The sequence below is a fragment of the Erpetoichthys calabaricus genome, chromosome 6 (assembly GCF_900747795.2).
Source record: "Erpetoichthys calabaricus chromosome 6, fErpCal1.3, whole genome shotgun sequence".
Classification (NCBI taxonomy): Eukaryota; Metazoa; Chordata; class Cladistia; order Polypteriformes; family Polypteridae; genus Erpetoichthys; species Erpetoichthys calabaricus.
The window spans coordinates 161,523,420-161,547,429 of NC_041399.2; the positions used below are offsets into that span (position 1 = coordinate 161,523,420).

General features: G+C 37.4%; 1 protein-coding gene across 2 annotated transcripts in view; it reads right to left on the reverse strand.

Moving 5' to 3' along the window:
• lancl2 (LanC lantibiotic synthetase component C-like 2 (bacterial)) overlaps positions 1-24,010 on the reverse strand; it is a 410,926-nt gene that overhangs the window by 371,935 nt on the left and 14,981 nt on the right. For both annotated transcript variants that reach the window (XR_007935304.1, XM_028804061.2), the window contains exons 3-4: positions 14,726-14,933; positions 12,551-12,698 (exon numbers count right to left, since the gene is read on the reverse strand). Coding sequence is in view for 1 of the 2 variants with exons in the window: in XM_028804061.2 (XP_028659894.1) it covers positions 12,551-12,698; positions 14,726-14,933 (356 nt within the window). In the remaining variant the exon portion in view is untranslated. The remainder of the gene's footprint in view (positions 1-12,550; positions 12,699-14,725; positions 14,934-24,010) is intronic.

Consider the following 24,010-nt stretch of genomic DNA (forward strand, 5'->3'; position numbering starts at 1 on the left):
TTAACAATAGGGTTTACAGTGGTGTGAAAAACTATTTGCCCCCTTCCTGATTTCTTATTCTTTTGCATGTTTGTCACACAAAATGTTTCTGATCATCAAACACATTTAACCATTAGTCAAATATAACACAAGTAAACACAAAATGCAGTTTGTAAATGGTGGTTTTTATTATTTAGGGAGAAAAAAAAATCCAAACCTACATGGCCCTGTGTGAAAAAGTAATTGCCCCCTGAACCTAATAACTGGTTGGGCCACCCTTAGCAGCAATAACTGCAATCAAGCGTTTGCGATAACTTGCAATGAGTCTTTTACAGCGCTCTGGAGGAATTTTGGCCCACTCATCTTTGCAAAATTGTTGTAATTCAGCTTTATTTGAGGGTTTTCTAGCATGAACCGCCTTTTTAAGGTCATGCCATAGCATCTCAATTGGATTCAGGTCAGGACTTTGACTAGGCCACTCCAAAGTCTTCATTTTGTTTTTCTTCAGCCATTCAGAGGTGGATTTGCTGGTGTGTTTTGGGTCATTGTCCTGTTGCAGCACCCAAGATCGCTTCAGCTTGAGTTGACGAACAGATGGCCGGACATTCTCCTTCAGGATTTTTTGGTAGACAGTAGAATTCATGGTTCCATCTATCACAGCAAGCCTTCCAGGTCCTGAAGCAGCAAAACAACCCCAGACCATCACACTACCACCACCATATTTTACTGTTGGTATGATGTTCTTTTTCTGAAATGCTGTGTTCCTTTTACGCCAGATGTAACGGGACATTTGCCTTCCAAAAAGTTCAACTTTTGTCTCATCAGTCCACAAGGTATTTTCCCAAAAGTCTTGGCAATCATTGAGATGTTTCTTAGCAAAATTGAGACGAGCCCTAATGTTCTTTTTGCTTAACAGTGGTTTGCGTCTTGGAAATCTGCCATGCAGGCCGTTTTTGCCCAGTCTCTTTCTTATGGTGGAGTCGTGAACACTGACTATAATTGAGGCAAGTGATGCCTGCAGTTCTTTAGACGTTGTCCTGGGGTCTTTTGTGACCTCTCGGATGAGTCGTCTCTGCGCTCTTGGGGTAATTTTGGTCGGCCGGCCACTCCTGGGAAGGTTCACCACTGTTCCATGTTTTTGCCATTTGTGGATAATGGCTCTCACTGTGGTTCGCTGGAGTCTCAAAGCTTTAGAAATGGCTTTATAACCTTTACCAGACTGATAGATCTCAATTACTGCTGTTCTCATTTGTTCCTGAATTTCTTTGGATCTTGGCATGACGTCTAGCTTTTGAGGTGCTTTTGGTCTACTTCTCTGTGTCAGGCAGCTCCTATTTAAGTGATTTCTTGATTGAAACAGGTGTGGCAGTAATCAGGCCTGGGGGTGGCTACGGAAATTGAACTCAGGTGTGATACACCACAGTTAGGTTATTTTTTAACAAGGAGGCAATTACTTTTTCACACAGGGCCATGTAGGTTTGGATTTTTTTTCTCCCTAAATAATAAAAACCATCATTTAAAAACTGCATTTTGTGTTTACTTGTGTTATATTTGACTAATGGTTAAATGTGTTTGATGATCAGAAACATTTTGTGTGACAAACATGCAAAAGAATAAGAAATCAGGAAGGGGGCAAATAGTTTTTCACACCACTGTATAAGGATTTGAAACACACAGTTAAAAAGGACATTAGGATGGCTATTGAGAGAGCTATTTTTCAGAAAATTCAAAAGCTGCCCCAATACAATTTCATATGTGAAGAAGTTGACTGCTTCTTAATAGCTACAAGTTTTATTAAGAAGGTACTTAGCGATTTGGAGATAAGCACATTGGAATATGCAAATAGGATTAAAAAGTCTGAAACCAGGTAAATTGGTGGGACCAGATAATACTCATCCTAAATTGCTTAAGGAAGTTAATGATTACAAGCAAAGAAGAAACTGTGGTCCTATGCCTCTGTGGACTTGCAGTGCCCTAGGTGGGCGTATGTGTACGCAACCTGAACTTTCAGTTTAATGCTGGGGCTTGCTCCTTGTTCTCCTCATTAAAATAAGCGCCACCTCTTTTTTTTTTTTTTTTTTGAATTGCCTATTTACGCTTCTATGAAAATGCCAGCATTATTTGCACAATAAAAATTACTAGCTACTAGTATTTTGGAAAATCGAGAAAGCAGATCAAAATCATTCTCTGATAAGAATAGGACTAGAAAAAGCATCTTAATCCACCAAGAAGGGTAACCATCTGTGCTAAATGGTTCACTGGCCTTTGTTATTTTCCCCTTAAAACCATTTATTTCACAGGGAAAGTGATGTTTCAGGCAGTTCATTTCCACCATATTTTCCAGAGCAGAGGGTGGCTGCATAGCTCTCAACTCGCTTTTTGTTTATAATTATATTGTTGCCTACTATTACATGACAAGGGCGGAAAAGAATCACAATCATATAATTTCATATTCTTTTTAAACTAAAGTGTTTCATAGACTTCAATTTATTTTAGCATCCATTCTCTAAGTATTTGTTAATCTGTATTACTATCTTCCTGTGTGCTTCCTTTGCAATTTTGTTCTGCTTTGTTCCCACATTGGTGAAGGTGGTAAATTCTTGGTCTTGGTGTAGAAAATTGCTAAATCAAGTTATCATGTATACAAGGCCATTTACTGGTAAACTCCAGAGACAGCATGCAGATATAAAAGAAGCTCCTGCCACGCACTTCATGTCACCTGCCAATGCTCAATGCTTCAAGTGTATTGTACTATAAACAGAATAATTTTAAAAGACACAGACTTAGAAACTGTATTGGATTCAATAAAGGCCTAAACGTTACTTATAGAGTGGAGTAAAAACTACACATTATTGCCTTAATTAAAAGGTGACAATCAATTCAGGAATGCTGAAGAAGCACAGCATTTTCAAATTTTATTCAGTGGGGTTCCAGGTGTGTATATATTTATATGATATGAAGACAGTTTATATAGTGACCTGCCCTAGTTACTTCTGGGGTCAGGAGCTAGACAAAAAGGAAAGGAAAAAAAAAAAAAAAAAAAACTATTTTTATAGTGACATTAGTCCATATCACACTTCTGTCTTAAGTTCATTAGATAAACTTAAAGGGACAAACAGTGAGGGAAAAAACAGATCTTATAACTCAGATGAACAGAACTATTTTTTTAATACCCAGTTTATAAAATCATGTGGCTTTAAACATTCATGAGAACTGGTAATGAGTATTTATAGCTGGTAATTTGCTAAAAAATATACAATAAACATATCTGATACAACCTAATAAAATACTAAGTAAAGACTGACATATTGTCTCTATGTGACAGAACTAAGTGACTTACCAGACGGTCAATATCCTTCTTTGTTTAACCTTAAAGTAAGACAATGAAACTACTTCTTTATAAGCTAAAGAATAAGCTGCTGGCGTTTTTTATTATTGAAGAGATAAGACCTATTACTTTGATTTACTTTTATCATGTGTAACTGAGACAGTGGAATGAGGCTGGAGACAGCGATAAAATGTTCAATCAGTGAGTTTACAAGTGTTTTAATAACCAGATTATTCACAGAAACCTGGTTTCTAAAATGACAGGTAAACCCTTATTCTTGTTAGAGATACTGGGTAATTGTTCTCTAAGCAACCAGTTCAACACACATACAGTAGACTTCTCCATGAGTAACCCAGTTATGTGGCAATGTAAACCCTTAACTGGGTTAGAGTTAAGGATTCTGTAGTCTGTGCATGTCAGCTGCAGTCTGTTCAACTGCTTAGCTTTGCATATTCTTTTAGCAGTCAGGGATAGAAGTGTCCACAGATTAAATTTCCTGAGGTAAGTGCATGGGTGATCTCATTATTCTTTCTTCTGGTAGAAATAATCTGGCCCATTATTTCAGAAATTGCTAAATTTATGTTGATGAGTAAACAGTGCTAAACTTAGCAGCACAATTTCAGGAGCAGTAATGTGTTAAAAGTAACATGTGGTAACATTACTTTTTAAAGTAACAAGTAGCCTAACACAATACTTATTTTACTGAAGTAAAAATACCTGTGTTATTATTATCACAGGAGCATTGAATGTAGGCCAGAACAATACAACCTGGTATGGAGATCATTTTAGGGCTCAATCAACAGCTAAGCAGAAAACAGTGTGCGGTGTGCAATCAAGCAACAAAAAATATTGATAAAACATTATCTGCTATAGCTACAGTATGCTGAAACAGAGCGATCGAGTGATGTAGCAGTCAGTGTTCTTATCCCAAATCTTTGTAAGTGCAGGTCAGGGTAGTATAAAGTGGATGAATATTATTTACTTCATAGCATATAAAGGATGAATTGTATTTATGAAGCAAGAAAATTATCAAATATGTCTGTGCTTCTGGTCAGTTTCATTAATGTTCATATATGGGCTTAGGATTTAATAATAAATACTGGTGAGTGAAATGTTCAGCTTTTCATACAAAAAAAAGAAGTATTTCAAAAGTAATACACTGTAACAAATTACATTTTGTCATAAGTAGTGTGTTTTTGTAAATAATGAGTAATTTAACTAACCCTAAGTTCTTGTCTATAAGCCGCGGCTTATCTAAGGAAAAAAGTTGTGAAAATGAAAAAATAGAATATCGGCTTATACATAAGTCCGGCTTATACATCCATCGCGGGGGTTGCGTTCCAGAGCCACCCGCGAAATAAGAATATCCGCGAAGTAGAAACCATATGTTTATATGGTTATTTTTATATTGTCATGCTTGGGTCACAGATTTGCGCAGAAACACAGGAGGTTGTAGAGAGACAGGAACGTTATTCAAACACTGCAAACAAACATTTGTCTCTTTTTCAAAAGTTTAAACTGTGCTCCATGACAAGACAGAGATGACAGTTCCGTCTCACAATTAAAAGAATGCAAACATATCTTCCTCTTCAAAGGAGTGAAGCAAACAAATCAATATGTCTGTTTGGCTTTTAAGTATGCGAAGCACCGCGGCACAAAGCTGTTGAAGGCGGCAGCTCACACCCCCTCCATCAGGAGCAGACAAATAGAGAGAGAGGGAGAGTTTGTTTTTCAGTCAAAAATCAATACGTGCCCTTCGAGCTTTTAAGTATGCGAAGCACTGTGCAGCATGTCTTTTCAGGAATCAGCTTTACAAAAGATAGCAACGTGAAGATAATCTTTCAGCATTTTTAGACGAGCGTCTGTATCGTCTAGGTGTGCAAACAGCCCCCCTGCTCAATCCCCCTACGTCAGGATCACAGATAGTCAGCGCAAGAGAGACAGAAAAGTAAGCAATCTAGCTTCTCAGCCATCTGCCAATAGCGTCCCTTGTATGAAATCAACTGGGCAAACCAACTGAGGAAGTATGTACCAGAAATTAAAAGACCCATTGTCCGCAGAAATCCGCGATATATATTTAAATATGCTTACATATAAAATCACAATTTAAATGACCGCTACACGCTCGTGTTGACTCGGCGACGCCCAGAGCAGAAAGAACGCGCTCCAGCCGCTCCAACCGCGCCATGCGGGGAGTGAGAGAGACGCCAATATCTCACACTCTCTCCCCCCTTAAAGAAATTAAATGGGCGCGAGTGAGACCACTGACCTCCCTCCCTTCTATTAGTTATAGGTTATAGTACGTTCGGCTTATCCATGAGTCCGGCTTATCTATGATACGATTTTATTTTAAAAATTCGTATGATTTTTGGTCTCCGGCTAATACATGAGTCCGGCTTATGGACAAGAACTTAGGGAAATTACTTTTAAAGTAATGTTCCTCACAGTGCTTGGGAGACACATGCTCAATTTTGTTTTTCAGATTCATGGCGGCCAATGATTATGCTTGATTACTTTTTAACACATTTCTATAACATTGGAGTGTTTTGCCAAAGGAGAACTCCCATAAGGTGACTCATGCATTTAAACAGGAGTTTTTAAGAAATCAGGTTTCTGCATTAACTGGGTTATTCTCCTTATTCCAGTTTTGTGTATGCATGTAAATGCACCAAAAGTGCAACCGGGGAGACAATTATATAACAGCTAGTTAAAAGTCAAAGGGGTGTAGGAGAAATTGTGTATGGTATGAAACTCTGCTGGCCAGATTTGATATTTGTGTCCAAAACAGCTTTCTATTCTGATATTTAATGAATTTTAGAATGTTAAAAATGAATTCTGGTTTTTACACTGATTCATATAAAATAACTTAGACAAAATCTAGGCTTACATTGCAGGATTTCAACATATGCACATTACACAAGTGTTATTTCATATCAATCATGAATAAATTGTATAATGATGCTATAAATATGGGCAATATATCACAAATGAGCTTCAATAATACTTAATAACAGCACGCAGCAACTCTCTACTGGTAAATGAACACTCGGAAAATAAATGAAAGAGCTTGTGAATGAGGTCAACAAATATTCCAATGTAGCAGCTGCTAGTCATATAACTGTTTATGGAAATGACATAGCATATAATGGATAAGTTGTATAAACTGAGGCTTTACTCCAGTTAGATATAGGCTTAGATGTGTTTTTCAAGATTAATTAAAAATACTCTATTTCTAAACTGTATACAGTACAAGATACTTCAAGCATAACTGATTATCCATAAAAAGTCTTAAGCCATTTAAAACCTCTTTATTTTTTAACCTCAAAGTATATAATCAAAAGTTCTCATCTCTAAAAAAAAAACTGTCAGATCTGGCGTATAACCAATTTATTGTTAATTAATGAAAAGGGTGCATCTGGTTCATATCAGAAAACAGTATGTAAATATATCAACTTGTTGTGACATATTAGATATTAATTATTATTAACATAGAAATGGTTTAATAAACTTTAAAATACCCCTAAAATAAGGTATGATTTAACCTTGCTTTATTTTCAATTCACTTGGTCTTGTGATGGTCACTGTGGCAGTATACCAGTTAGGACATACCTCCAAAATGTGTACACCTGTTGTTAGTGGCATCTAAATGTAAAAACCTACAGAACCTTGCGTCTCTTGATACACAGAAGCAGCAGCTCTACTTAAGAGTCCTCACAGAGTTTCAATCTATTCAACCTATCACAATAATCAAGTTATACAATAATGATGTTTACAGTCCACCACAAAAAATAATCTGTTAGCCTAACAATGATCCCAAGCACAGAGCAATGTTAGAGTAACTCAATAAGAAACATATGAATGTCCTAGAGTGGCTTAAACCAAGTTCCAACCTCAACTCCAATGAGAATCTGTAGCACAATTTAAAAATGGTTTGAATACTTATAAAAACAGCATACTCCACTATTAACCTGCTGACTAATAACTAAATTTGTCTTTACATGTTATTTGTTGTCTTGTGCCTGTAACTTTTCAATAAAATACTAAGTATATTATTATATAATTTCGTGTGCTTTGTAATTCACCAACATTTGGTGTTATAAATAATAAAGGTTATGAATATTTTTTATTTCTCATTAAATTGTAGTGAATAGGTGTAATATTAGTGCATAATAAAGTTTGGATTCAACATGTCTGCATTTCTAGGACATTAAATTGTTGAAAAAGATCATCAGTGAGCTGGAAAAAAACACTTCATACAACATAAAAAATATAGTGATCAAACTCATTTATCCCTTTCAGTCTTCAACATGCCAAATTTTCTATATATAAAAAAAAAAACAAAAAAAAAAAAAAGAAATAGTACTTTGGTCATTCTAAGACATCCAAAATTTTAAATAATTTATGAAAAAATAACTTAAGAAAACCTAACAAAAAGCGTATTGTCTGAGCTCAATAAACTTTTGGTCATATGCCTCACCAGATATGTTAGAAGACAACCTATTCATGAAGCGCATAAGAGATTCATGCACAATACCTGTTAAATTGAGAACACTTCCCATTGAGAAAATATGTTAAATAATAATGAACATCCTATTCTGCCAGTTGCCTCCAATCACAAAATTCTGTGAATTATTTAATTGTTCAGTTATTACTGTGTTAATTATATATTTACTTATTGTTCTTATTACCTTAGCTGTGCTATTGTTACACTCCTTCTTATGTTGAATTTCAGTGCCATTAAAACAGTTGTTTAATTGGAAAATGTATTCTGCCCCCTATTATTTTTAGTGCTGTCGGTGGCAATACATTCTTTATCATATAGGTGTATATTTTTATAAACAACTGTGTTATTACTGTATCCAACAAACATAACAGATAAAACAAGTGTTTACACATATTAGTCTGTGTATTGTAATTATATGCAGTTGACTTTTAGAAGGTCTTTTAGTACTAAATGCACTGTTAGGGAGGATGGAGTTGGGTACATGATTCGTGCTGATTGATACTCTATCGGGATTGTCTTTCCTATACAGTGATCCCTCGCTATATCGCGCTTCGCCTTTCGCGGCTTCACTCCATCGCGGATTTTATATGTAAGCATATTTAAATATATATCGCAGATTTTTCGCTGCTTCGCGGGTTTCTGCGGACAATGGGTCTTTTAATTTCTGGTACATGCTTCCTCAGTTGGTTTGCCCAGTTGATTTCATACAAGGGACGCTATTGGCAGATGGCTGAGAAGCTACCCAGCTTACCTTTCTCTTTCTCTTGCGCTGACTTTCTCTGATCCTGACGTAGGGGGATTGAGCAGGGGGGCTGTTCGCAAACCTAGATGATACGGACGCTCGTCTAAAAATGCTGAAAGATTATCTTCACGTTGCTATCTTTTGTGCAGCTGCTTCCTGAAAGACATGCTGCACGGTGCTTCGCATACTTAAAAGCTCGAAGGGCACGTATTGATTTGTGCTTGAAAAACAAACTCTGTCTCTCTCTATCTCTCTCTCTCTCTCTTTGTCTGCTCCTGACGGAGGGGGTGTGAGCTGCCGCCTTCAACAGCTTTGTGCCACGGTGCTTCGCATACTTAAGCCAAACAGCCCTATTGATTTGTATGCTTTTCTCTCTCTCTCTGTGACAGTCACTGCTCCTGACACGCACTCCTTTGAAGATGAAGATATGTTTGCATTCTTTTAAATGTGAGACGGAACTGTCATCTCTGTCTTGTCATGGAGCACAGTTTAAACTTTTGAAAAAGAGACAAATGTTTGTTTGCAGTGTTTGAATAACGTTCCTGTCTCTCTACAACCTCCTGTGTTTCTGCGCAAATCTGTGACCCAAGCATGACAATATAAAAATAACTATATAAACATATGGTTTCTACTTCGCAGATTTTCTTATTTCGCGGGTGGCTCTGGAACGCAACCCCCACGATGGAGGAGGGATTACTGTATACCACTAGCCCATTCATTTAGGTTGAAATCGGTCTTTATGCCGAGAACGTGAAAGGATGAAAAATAGAAAAATACTTAATTCCCCACAAATGCATTAAAACTAAAGTAATGAGCTTGTTTTTAAAATGTAAGGAGTAAAAATGTACAAGTATCTGTGATAAAATGTAAGGCGTAAAAGTAAAGTCGTCTGAAAAATAAATACTCAAGTAAAGTACAGATACCTCAAAATTCTACTTAAGTACAGTAACAAAGTATTTGTAATTCGTTACTTCCCACCTCTGTGTGACTTGTAATGGTGTACTCTATAAATGAAACTTTTCAAAATCACTTTAACTATTTATAACTATCTTACTATTTATTATGTTTCACTTTAAAAAGTGGTTATGAGGATAGGTAAATTTGGGCAATGTGTTAGAAAATGGGCTTAATGAAAAGATTTTTTTCAAAAAAGAAATGAAAGGAACTTCTGAAATTTATTGCACTGTTGCATGGGGTTGCATGGGGTTCACAATCTTTGCCTTTATTTTAAAGCAGTACATGAAAAGGTAACTATGAGTTATACAGCAATCCATGATGACAATGGCTACTTATTTGTGAATCAATCTTTATTAGTAATTTAGTGAGGCAATTTATTGAACATTATTTACCATGCATTTCTTGAAATGTTGTTATAAAGGTGAATCATGGTTTCTTCTATGAATGTGACATGTAACTTGATAACTCACAAGTACTTGACTTAAACTCGTTTTTCACTGATTCAAAGTTTAAAGAACAAACCAGTAAACAAAAATAACGTTTTGCAGTAAACAACAGTTAAAATATGATTTAAAATCAATGTTCTTTATACAAATCTTTTCAAAACAGCTTTTTAAATTTCAAAAACAATCACTTTAACTTGACATTTTTTATTCATGCAGCTAGCCTCAAGAGCTTATTAAGGCATATATAGTATGTACTGTATTGCTTATAGCAATAGTAAAACAATGAGTACCCAATAGTAAATATGACATGTAAATGACTCAGAATATAATATTATTTGTAATCTTATTTGTACAAGACAGAAGACAGATTATTTATTCAGGGTATAGCCAGGGCTGCTATCAAATGAATTCTTCTGGCAGTTTAAGATAAAAAGTAATTTAAATATTGTTCATTACTGACAAATGAATTGAAGTAAACTCTTGAAAAAACTGACTTCTCTAAATGTGCTTGGTACAGAGTTAGTTCTTGAGTGAACACTGACTCGCTTTTTTCTGCAGTGTTTTTTTCTTTTTTAATTATTATTTTCATTTTTTCCCAAAGTTATTAATATTTAACTTCTTCAAAATGAAAAATAACTATTGTCTTAAATTTAAGAGAAAAAAATGTGTTAAGATGTATCAATATTGTGCAGCAAGCAGACAATACAAAAAAAATGTGTGCCGATTTTGTTTTTTTTTTTTTAACTTGCTTTTACATCAATGATTCATATTCTCCCCCTGATTTTAGAATTAAATAGTTCTTTGTCCTAGGCAGCTGTAAATCTCCTGTTGACATGTCTTCCAGATAAACTCCAAGAAGTGCCAAGGCAAAACAATGATCAGGAGAAAGTAGGGTCAGATCTGGAAACTAGTTGATTACCACTTTATTTATACCAGAAGAAAACCTGAAAAAACCTGACAGGAACCGCAGCCATGATTGCGGCCACATGATGGTGAACAAAGCACAACCCTAAGGGCTTGTTTATACTTCACGCTCAGAACGCGTACGTGCATGTGCATGCAACATGGCTGCCACATGTTCCCAATGTTCATTTGACGTGTCCTCTGAGCAGGTCCTCAGAAATTAACGCGACGTGTGCGTGAGTTGCAGTACCAGCAAAATGTCAGGGGGCGCAGTGTGATTAAAGTTGGAATGTGATGTCAGAGTCTCTGTTTACTATCTACATGTGACAGAAAGCCTCTATGTGGATCCTACGGGATCGATGTGCGCGCCTCGATGTTTGATTTGATGTAGTGAAGCAAAATGTCGACATACAGATGCATTCATGGTGCTTTTATATTCAAGTGTTGCATATTCCCGATCGTAATGACACAATACATTTTAAAAGTCTCACATACCATCTTTTGTGCGTTCTTTTGGACACATCCCTGAATTAATGGATTTAATCATTAAACATATTGTGGTAAGGTGTCATCGGAATTTAATGGGTGTTCCAGGCAATTCACAACACAGAGAAGCTTAACCTGTTCTCACTGTGATAATATCTTGCACTGCCACCTGCTGGATTCCTCCAGATTTATGTAAAGTACGCGCGCAAGTATAAACAGTAAAACGCTTGCATAGCAGGAGCGTCCGCTGCAGCATGCGTCGCGTGAAGTATAAACCCGGCCTAACTCTGGGCATGCACATCAGGTTTCTGAAGATTGTAAAGATGAAAAGTATCAAATGTCAAGGAGCATGAACATCAAGCACCTCCTCAATGAGAATGTTAGTCCACAGTGGAAGCCCTTTTGCAAGAGTCATGTATATCCTAAATCTTATATTTATGGTTACCATCCACCATAACAGGTGAAGGACGTGACCTAGCAACAATATATTTGTTAGAATACACCACCCTCAGTGGGACATAAGAAAAAGGGATGAATATGGAAGTGGATCGGCAAAGCAAGATAAAAGGACAATGCCAAATATACATTGGACCAAGCTTGTGTGAAAGCACTTTTAATTTTGTTCAACTTTGTCAAGTGTTCTATAATTTCTTAGTCACAGTATTTTGTTCCATATGTTTATAGTTATTTTCTATAGTTATCAATTGTGAAAATTTGCATAAACTCTGTCTTTTGAGCAGTGAGGTATAAATTGGAGTGAATGGCAAAGAAGCAGCATTTATTTATTACAATCAAAAATGCATCTCTAATACATTTATCCTTCCATTAATTGTTCTACTGAACCTGTTAAGTACACTTGTAGAACAGGAAAGACACTGTCCCAACAGTATAGGTGCAAGGCAGGAATTGACACTGAACTGGTTCTGATAAAAACAATTAAACTAATTATGCTCCTTGATAAAAATCACTGTTTCCCCACTTAAACATACTGTAGTTATGTATTATTATTTACACTTGGATTATTATGGTAGGCTGATCACCACAGAGCAAGTTAGTGTTTTTTTCTTTTTTTAAACTTTTACAAGAATATATTTCCATCACTCAGATGATCCTTGATTAAGGTTAACATTAAAAATGTATTGGACAGTGACCATGTTTATTATGTGAAAATCAAGTAAAGGGTAACACATCACAATATATTTTACCTCTTTGATGTTGGTCTCAGGAACAGTTTCTGATCCAATCTCTCTGTTTAGATACAACAGGGCAAATAGGTAACCTGCTCGGCCATACAAAAGCTCATCAGGCATATCTGAATCTGAACTCAGTACAGCTCTATGCAGCTGAAGAAGCCTAAAAAAATAAATACAAGTGCATCAAAAATAATTATATAAAAAAAGAGTCTGAAATAAATCACAATTTACTGTATGTACAAGTATACATTCCAAACCTGGTAAAAAAATCATTCTATGTACATTTTTACCAGCTAAATGCACGTAAAATAACAACTATTATTCAGATTCTGCATAAAGGTACCATAACAAAAATAGTTATTCTTTTTGAGATTAGTGAAAAAAGAATAGTATAAAAAGTTATTATTATTATTACTTTGTCACAGTTGCATGGGACCATTAGTGAATTGCCATAATCAGGTCCAGCCACAAATTCCCACCTGGACTGAGGATTGGCTCTGAATTGGTTGCCTTAGGACATTAACACAGTTGAGTTTTTAAGCCATTCCTTTGTGTTTCAATTTTTGATGGTTAGTGTCAATAAAGCCTAATTAAATTGTGTACTTAAATCTGAGATTCAGCAGTAAAACAGTAAAATAAAAAAAATGTCTGATTTTTTTTTTATAGGCACTGTAGCAAACTGAAACAATACCAAATGCAACTGATGCAAACTTCAGACCATGCTGGTAAAATGCCTTTGTTAATCTGATGCAGTAGTACGTGGACCAATAATGAAATAATGAGTTATTCTGGCTCAATGGGCAAATGCCCTAGGAGAATTCAGAGTAATCTCACCTCTCCTGTCATTCTCAAATTTGCTTAATCAATTCAGGATCACAAGAATTTCAGAGAATAAAAGCTTATGATAATTATAGATTACAGTTTTTTTTCAGAAAAGAGGCTAGTATGTAAACTAACTGACATGCTACACTAACAAGCATGCTTTTGGAAAAAGTTCAAATTCTAATGGTAATTGTTTCTATGGCCAGACTTAAACTGAATTATCCTCGCTGAAAACAGGTTAATGGGAACTGTTTTTTGTGAAATACAAGTATGTGTAAACAAATATGCAAGATTTAAGCTAATCATTAAAAATGTCTCCTAAGCTGTAAAAAAACACATTTCATATGGAAAAATGAATTCACGTTTTGATCATATTTTTTCAAATATTAGCCATATAAAAACATTTAAACTGCACTCAACACTGTCTTTCAATAATCCACAATAAATTAGATGAACTAAAATGTATAATCTACAATTTTTAATAAAACATAAATAAACAAATCAAAAGGATTTTAACTGCTACTTCCTTGACTAAATGCTGTCTTAATTTGAGCCTGTGCTACCAAGAAAGGGTTTGCAAAATCAGATTTAATGCAGAGCACACTAAAACTATTCAGTCTTTTCTAAGCCAAGTAGAGGGTAAAGAAAATGTAGTATTGAATAATGTTCACATGAATCCAAAATGAAAAACAAATTATAAACAACATTTGCTGTCCATTGCTAAGACTACTCATACATATTCCAATGTTCAAATAGAGACAGTTTAGAATTGACAACTAATATAACAAGCATGCTTTTGGGATGTGGGAAGAAAGCTAAAGAAAAACACCACCAGACATTAGGAGAATGTTCAAATTCTACATAGACACTGTATACTCAAAACATGCTAAAATAATCCATTAAGGGATTTATTTTGTGTCATAAAAAATGTGCCTTCAACATAGGATTGATGTTACTTAGGAGGTACAATTTTATGCAAAGAAAGAAACAATTCATCAGATGTACAAACAACAATCTGATTTTAGCATTATATAATTTAACAGCCAGGGTAAATAATCAGTTTTGACTTATTTAGTACTCAAAATCAAAATTCTTTCTTGAGAAATTTACTATACTCGACATAAACTAATGATCCTTTAGAAGTCAATAACATTTTTCAAAATTATTCAGTACTATAGTGTATGAAATTTACTGTCAACCAAATTCAGCTATGATGCTAATTGATAATTACAATACAAACTGTCAACAGTTACAAAATTGATTTTACTTAAGAGTGGAATAAACCAAATATAAATCTGAAAACATAATACTGCAAGACTTTATTTTGTAAATACTCCTAATGGTTATCGTATTGGAAAAACATACTTTGAAATGCACTCCTTGCTCTCAGTTTCATTGTTCAGTTTGTGGTAGACAACAGCCCCAACTGCAAGAGGTCCAGCATCACCACAAAGAAAAGTGACCCTTCTCCCATTAAGATTACGCAGGGTCCTCTTCACATAGTCCAAGGATCGCTGCAAGTAGGACTGCTCACCAATCACCTGGTAAAGCTGCAGATACAGCAAGGCAATACCTGCAATCAGAATAACAAAATTTGTGTGTGGTGAAAGGATATATATACAGTGGTGTGAAAAACTATTTGCCCCCTTCCTGATTTCTTATTCTTTTGCATGTTTGTCACACAAAATGTTCCTGATCATCAAACACATTTAACCATTAGTCAAATATAACACAAGTAAACACAAAATGCAGTTTGTAAATGGTGGTTTTTATTATTTAGGGAGAAAAAAAAATCCAAACCTACATGGCCCTGTGTGAAAAAGTAATTGCCCCCTTGTTAAAAAATAACCTAACTGTGGTGTATCACACCTGAGGTCAATTTCCGTAGCCACCCCCAGGCCTGATTACTGCCACACCTGTTTCAATCAAGAAATAACTTAAATAGGAGCTGCCTGACACAGAGAAGTAGACCAAAAGCACCTCAAAAGCTAGACATCATGCCAAGATCCAAAGAAATTCAGGAACAAATGAGAACAGAAGTAATTGAGATCTATCAGTCTGGTAAAGGTTATAAAGCCATTTCTAAAGCTTTGGGACTCCAGCGAACCACAGTGAGAGCCATTATCCACAAATGGCAAAAACATGGAACAGTGGTGAACCTTCCCAGGAGTGGCCGGCCGACCAAAATTACCCCAAGAGCGCAGAGACGACTCATCCGAGAGGTCACAAAAGACCCCAGGACAACGTCTAAAGAACTGCAGGCCTCACTTGCCTCGATTAAGGTCAGTGTTCACGACTCCACCATAAGAAAGAGACTGGGCAAAAACGGCCTGCATGGCAGATTTCCAAGACGCAAAGCACTGTTAAGCAAAAAGAACATTAGGGCTCGTCTCAATTTTGCTAAGAAACATCTCAATGATTGCCAAGACTTTTGGGAAAATACCTTGTGGACTGATGAGTCAAAAGTTGAACTTTTTGGAAGGCAAATGTCCCGTTACATCTGGCGTAAAAGGAACACAGCATTTCAGAAAAAGAACATCATACCAACAGTAAAATATGGTGGTGGTAGTGTGATGGTCTGGGGTTGTTTTGCTGCTTCAGGACCTGGAAGGCTTGCTGTGATAGATGGAACCATGAATTCTACTGTCTACCAAAAAATCCTGAAGGAGAATGTCCGGCCATCTGTTCGTCAACTTAAGCTGAAGCGATCTTGGGTGCTGCAACAGGACAATGACCCAAAACACACCAGCAAATCCACCTCTGAATGGCTGAAGAAAAACAAAATGAAGACTTTGGAGTGGCCTAGTCAAAGTCCTGACCTGAATCCAATTGAGATGCTATGGCATGACCTTAAAAAGGCGGTTCATGCTAGAAAACCCTCAAATAAAGCTGAATTACAACAATTTTGCAAAGATGAGTGGGCCAAAATTCCTCCAGAGCGCTGTAAAAGACTCATTGCAAGTTATCGCAAACGCTTGATTGCAGTTATTGCTGCTAAGGGTGGCCCAACCAGTTATTAGGTTCAGGGGGCAATTACTTTTTCACACAGGGCCATGTAGGTTTGGATTTTTTTTTCTTCCTAAATAATAAAAACCACCATTTACAAACTGCATTTTGTGTTTACTTGTGTTATATTTGACTAATGGTTAAATGTGTTTGATGATCAGAAACATTTTGTGTGCAAACATGCAAAAGAATAAGAAATCAGGAAGGGGGCAAATAGTTTTTCACACCACTGTACATCCGGAATGTTACATAGAGAAGAATGCATTAAAACTCAGTCTAAAATTTGCCATTACACTTTAAATTATGCTGTGATGTGCTCATTTGAATGAAGTCAAATTGTGGTCACTTGAACCGATTGATGTAGTATCAAAAATAAACACAAATCTATAAAAAGCCTACAAATGAACATCATGAAGACAAAGAAGCTGTCTTTACAACTCACTGTAAGAACTAAGAATAAGCTTTTATCTAAAAAGTAAAATAAAAATTTGACAGTGCTGCAAACTTCCAAGTGAACAGCTGAGTTAAAAAAAAACAATTTAAAGACTACGGAGCCATGCACACTGTCCCTAGGGGAAGTTCTCCTCAGAAAATATATCAGGAAAGATGCCTATGATCAAAGAAGTAACTGAATATCAAATTTACATCCTGATCTAATCTGAAGATCTGCAATCTTTGAAGCACAGATAAAGTACCAGTAAATTCTCCATACCAGAGATGCAAGATAAAAAGACTCCTGCAAAAAGGCTGCATTATAAAATATCAGATGTTTGCAAGAACATAAGACAAAAGGTTCTGTGGTGACATGAAATAAAATTTGAATACAGATGAAAAAAAGGTCTTACCCAAGGTGTTAGCAAATTTTCACACATTCATTAAATTCAATTATAAACAAGAAAATGATCAGTATAAGAAAACTAGGAACTTCCAAGCCTGTTAAATCTTGGTTGAAAGAGCTTAAGGTCATATAAAGCATAATGGTTTGCTAATAAACGTATACATCTAGTTGAAATGATAAGAGTGTTTACTCATTCTTTAATATAAAATCAGACATAGCCCTGATAAAGGGAAATATGGGCCTTGCTTTTATAGTCCGATTGCAGTGGACATGGGTACAATTGTCCGTTCCACCATCTATCTATTCTCCAACTAGCTTACTCAGCTCAAGGTCACAGGGAGCAGACGCTTATCACAATGTTAAAGGGAACAGCACATGAACCTATCTTGAACAAGGTACTTCACTCTTATGCATTCACATTTGCTCAAATAGAGCCAATTTAGAGTCATCTGATAATCTAACCTGTATGCCTTTTTGGTTGTGGGTGGAAATTGGAATCTCTCTTCAATGATACATCTTGAAATGCATTGATAAGTACATAATTGCAGAGACAAGCAGTTAGTGGGGCTGCTAAAACAGAATTTGATGACAAACGTGGTATGTCATCCAAGCTAGCAAATGCTCCTGGTCTGTTTTTTTTTTTTTTTTTAAATCAACCAAACTGAGATAACATTTCCTTTGTCTCACTGGATTATAGCACTTTACTTTAGAGTATGTCTTTTTGTCTTATCTTAGCAATGTTGTATTTACAAAAGACACCTTTCCCCCCATTTTCTGAGAAATGTGTTGCCAAAACCAGTGCTACTGCAAACTCACAAGCAAAATGTAACATATTCAAAAAGAAACCCAGCTGTTTTGCTTTTAATTACTAATTGTTATTTTATATTTGACTAGCGCTGGATCAGTACTAAAATTTTGACTTTCGGGCCTTAGTAACGGTACCAAAATGGTTCTAAAGCAAATAATAAATAGTTTCAAACCTGCAGTCTTACTCCAGCCTGCCTAGTGCACCATGCCATTACGCTGCATTATTCATCATTTCCCTCTTAATACTTGGAGAAGCCCCTATTATGTTTAGCAAATGGGTTGATGTTTTTTGAGTGTTCCCATGATGTCTTGATCTCAGATTTTATGAAATCTACAAAACGGACATTTTTTCAATATTTTCTATAGCTAATGACAATGGAAGGAGGGCAAAGCTGATATTTACTTCTGGTGCCGTACTGTTTTATCATTTGGGTTTTTCTGTACTTTTTCAGTACCAATATAAAGCAAAACTCCATATCTGACATAATCTATGAAGCATGTTTCGGGCAGCCAGATGGTGACAGTGTGATGCACTTGGCCAAGCATGCACTTCATTTTACTATGTCCATATCAGAAAATAAATCTGAAACAAACTGATTACACTATATTTTTTCATCAGTGCATGGCTATGAGTTTTTGAAAATGCCAACACTGTTGTTTACTTGCATATCATCATTAAGTTTTCAATGACAATCAATGACAACCAAATACACTAATTTGGTGATCTCATTTAATATGGAGTTCTGCTGCAACCTCTTTCACAGCAACATCACCAAGGACTATATGTAGAATGTTTAGCAGTAAACAGTTCAAGTGAAATAATATTACCCATTGACTTAGAAAATTTCAGCTTTTTAAAATTTAACAATTTCATTGATAGATGTGCCACAAAGAAACATTTCAAATAACAAAAACATATCTCCTCTACTTATTTTTATGCTTCCATCGTATGTATTGCTTTCAACACCTTGCCTGCATTGTTGGCATCTGTGTCTGTTGGTGATGGTCATATGTTGCTCTCTTTCTCACAGACTTTTCTCTCTATTATAAAAAAAAATCTTGGAAGGTGACGATATGTGATCTTCTCGGAAGACAATTTGACGTCCCGTGAGAAACGTCACGCGAGACAAGGACAGCTGCTGTATAGGTTTTTAAATGATCGACGCACAGCGCGACAAGCAGAGCACGCAGCTCGGCAGCTCGGCAGCAGCAGCTGATCAGACTGCATTTCCTCAGCATGCGTTCAGCCCCCACTCCCCCTTGACAACGCGAGTGGCAAAGACACAAAGTGGCTGGAGTGTAGCGCACACTAGGGTGGGTGGAAGGGGGTGGGCGAGCCAAACGAGCAGGGGGCAAAGCCCCCTAGTTTATATAAAGAATGACACTGGCAGCTCTTCATCATGATACATGAACATACAGTACATATATTACACATATTCATATTTTTATGATTTAAATCATTTGTAGGTTCCAAATTATGTACTTGCAAATACATGTCCTTTCTTATCTGTTACAGTCTGTATGATGCATGTAGGTATTTTATAATATCCACCAGCATAGTCTAAGTACGAGTATTTGTAGTCAGGAATGTCGAATTTTGCACAAAGTGTTCTTAACTGTTTCTTGAATCCTTATTTTTCTATAGTATGGGTTCCCAATTAGGGATAAATTTCACCTACTTGGGAGGCAAATTTGATTTAAAAAAGCTGAAGTCACAAAGATCTCAAATACTTCCCAAAGATGACTTAGGACATAATTTTTCAACAACTGCACCAAGAATATCCAAAATTATACAGTAGATGAAAAGCAAGAACAACCATATCACCGATTTATGTGTTCTCATCAACTCAATGTGTTTAATTCTGCTATATCGGTATCTGCTCATGATTAATTATTTTTGTATAAGTGAAATACCATTATTATATTAATGGTATTATTTTTAACCCAGCCACAGGGGATGCACAAACCAGAGTGTTTCTTCGTGCCGGTCCCAAGCCCGGATAAATGGGGAGAGTTACGTCAGGAAGGGCATCCAGTATAAAATTTTGCCAAATCAATATGCGGACAACAATACAAATTTCCATACCGGATCAGTCGAGCCCCGGGTTAACAACGACCGCCAACAGTACTGTTAGCCAACAGGGTGCTGGCGGAAATCCATATTACTAACCGAGAATGGTAAACCGGAAGGCACGGACCCAGGTACACAGCGATGGATGTAGGAGACATAGTGCGTAGGCGCCTACAGCGCGCGTCTCATAAACCGCAAGCGAAGTGTGATCCACCGCGAACGAAGGAGTCACGGCTCAAAAACGAAAGAGCTCAACTAACAAAGGAGTCACGGCTCAAAAACGAAATAGCTCAACTAATGCCACACAGAAAAGAGGATTCTGCACTGGACCCCAGAGTCAAATGGAAGACACTACGGAGTCCGCATAGGTCCTCATAGATAGTACGGAAGGCGCGAGAAAATACGAAAGGCGCAGGTGCCTACAACGCGCTTCTGAACTAAACGTCCACACTACACAGCATGGTCCGGGTAATAAGAATAAACGAACTCTCCGTATTAAACGTTCGGCATCCTCACACGTCCAAACCATATAGCATATGTGAATCACATTACAGTGATAAATTATTAACAGTACAACCACAGAAAACTCTCCGTATTAAACAGTAAGTGCAATTACCCATATTACTAACGGTAGACAACGGATAACTAATGTAGTCACGGTCACGGCTCCAAAACGATCCAGCTCAACTAACGGAGCTACAAAAACGAGCCCGCATGGATAAAATCATTAAACGTGGGCGACTACAACGCGCATCTGAAACCGCGGAAGCAAAACTGTCTCGACTCCAAAACCAAACAGCTCGACTAACGGAGCTACAAAAACGAGCCCGCATGGACAAATACAATGAACATAGACGCCTACAATGCGCATCTGAAACTGCGGAAGCAAAGCAGGCATGGGTTCAAAACGAAACACCACAACTGACGGAGCTACACAAACGAGCCTGCCTGGATAAAATCAAAGAACGCAGGCGCCTACAATGCGTGTCTGAAATGCCGCAAGCAAAACAGGCATGGCTCCAAAAAGAAAGAGCTCGACTAATGGGGCTACAAAGATGACCCCGCCTGGATAAAAACAATGAATGCAGGCGCCTACAACACGCTTCTCAAACAACGCAACCAAAGGAGTCACGGCTCCAAAACGAAACATCTCAACTGACAGACATACAGAAACGAGCCCGCCTGAATACAATTAATGAACGCAGGCGCCTACAACGCGACTCTCAAACAGCAGAGGCAATACATAAACAGCAAAGAAAGGAACGACAAACAGCCGCTAAACAATTCCGCCAATTAGCTGACAACGCATTCTGTAATGAGTCCACTATTAATGAACATTCATTAGGATTAATGAATATCATTTGCTGTCATTGTCATTCACTTAACTTCCCTAAAGAAACAACTGGCACTACAACTAATGAGTTTACACGTTGTTGTCAAAAGGGTCAGTTTAGACTGCCTCCTTTAGATGACTTTCCTGAATATCTACGGAAGCTTCTAACTAACAATGTACCCGAAAGTAAAAACTTTATGGACTGCATTGGATCCTACAATAGTTCATTTGCTTTTGCATCTACCGGGGTAAATATCAGGCCACCAGCTGGCAATGGCCCATACTGCTTTCGCGTATGTGGACAAGTATTAAATCGGATTGGAACAGTGCACCCTGAACCATATCACGAACGCAACTATAGACAAATCTACGTGTTAGATCCAGATGTTGCAATCTATCAACGAATGACCCTTCCTGAAAACAAGCAATACACAGAGCTGATAATGAGAAACGTCGCTGAAGTCATAAACAGTCACCCATTAGCTAAGTCTACATAAGTACTTACAGGATCACAATCTAACAATAATGTTTTGATTCCTACAGTTGACCTTCCAAGTTCTGACCTGGAATTACCTTTTACACTTAAACGACGCCAATTTCCCATTAAACCTGCATTTGCCATGACAATCAACAAATCCCAAGGACAAACCATGGACAGAGTTGGCATATACCTCTCTGAGCCGGTACTTGGACATGGACAACTTTATGTAGCCTTCTCAAGAGTTTGGCGTTCATCTGACATTAAAGTAAAAGTTGTAGATACTCCATACCAAGGAAAACTCATTCAAGGACAACACACAATCTTTACTACAAATGTTGTGTATAAAGAAATATTCCAATAAATCTTTCTAATGTGCCATGCTATGGGTTCTTTACTTCCTTTGTTCGTCATCTACACTCCAATATATCTCATACATACATCAATGTATTTCGGGTTACCCAACACCAGGGGTTGGCGAGCAAAGCAAGCAGGGGGCGAAGCCCCCTAGTTGGGCTACTGTTGGCCGAAGAAGAAAAAGGAGAAGAAGAGGGGGGAGATGTGTCCGGAGGCAGGAGGAGAGGAGGAAAGTAAAGAGAGTGGAACTGAGGGTAGGAACTTTGAATGTTGGCAGTATGACTGGTAAGGGGAGAGAGTTAGCAGGTATGATGTAGAGAAGGAAGGTTGATATACTGTGCGTGCAAGAGACTAAATGGAAGGGGAGTAAGGTCAGGTGGATTGGAGGTGGATTCAAATTGTTCTATCATGGTGTGGATGGGAGGAGAAATGGGGTAGGAGTTATTCTGAAGGAACAGTATGTCAAGAGTGTTTTGGAGGTGAAAAGAGTGTCAGGCAGAGTAATGATTATGAAGCTAGCAATGGATAAGAAAGAAGATTTTTGGAGTGAGTTGGATGAAGTGATGAACAGTGTACCCAAGGGACAGAAAGTGGTGATTGGAGCGGATTTCAATGGGCATGCTGGTGAAGGGAACAGTGGAGACAAGGAGGTGATGGATAGGTATGGTGTCAAGGAGAGGAATGAAGAAGGTCAGAGGATAGTGGATTTTGCCAAAATGATGGACATGGCTGTGTTGAATACATATTTTAAGAAGAGGGAGGAACATAGGGTTACGTACAAGAGTGGAGGATGATGCACACAGGTAGATTACATCCTATGCAGAAGAGTTGATCTGAAGGAGATTGAAGACTGCAAAGTAGTAGCAGGAGAAAGTGTAGTTAAGCAGCATAGGATAGTGGTCTGTAGGATGACGGAGATCAAGAAGAGGAAGAGAATGAGGGCAGAGCCAAGGATCAAATGGTGCAAGTTGAAAAAGGAAGACTGAAAGGTTGAGATTAGGGAGGAGGTGAGACAGGCACTGGGTGTCAGTGAAGAGTTACTAGACAGCTGGGAAACTACAGCAGATGTAGTAAGGCTGACAGAAAAAAAGGGTGCTTGGCGTGACATCTGGAAAGAGGAAGGAGGAAAAGGAAACCTGGTGGTGGAATAAGGAAATACAGGAGAGTATACAGATGAAGAGGATGGCAAAGAAGAAGTGGGATAGTCAGAGAGATGCAGAAAGTAGACAAGAGTACAAGGAGATAAGGCACAAGGTGAAGAGAGAGGTGGCCAAGGCTAAAGAAAAGGCATATGATGAGTTGTATGAGAGGTTGGACACTAAGGAGGGAGAAAAGGACCTGTACCGATTGGTTAGACAGAGGAACTGAGCTGGGAAAGATATGCAGCAGGTTAGGGTAATAAAGGATAAAGATGGAAAAGTACTCAAGTGAGGAGAGTGTGTTGAGCAGATGGAAAGAGTACTTTGAGAGGCTGATGAATGAAGAGAACGAGAGAGAAAAGAGGTTGGATGATGTGGAGAGTGAATCAGGAAGTGCAACAGATTAGCAAGGAGGAAATAAGGACAGCTATGAAGAGGATGAAAAATGGAAAGGCCATTGGTCCAGATGATATACCTATGAAAGCATGGAGGTGTTTAGGAGAGATGGCAGTGGAATTTTTAAGCAGATTGTTTAATGGAATCTTGGAAAGTTAGAGGATGCCTGAGGAGTGGAGAAGAAGTGTACTGGTGCCGATATTTAAGAATAAGGATGGTGTGCAG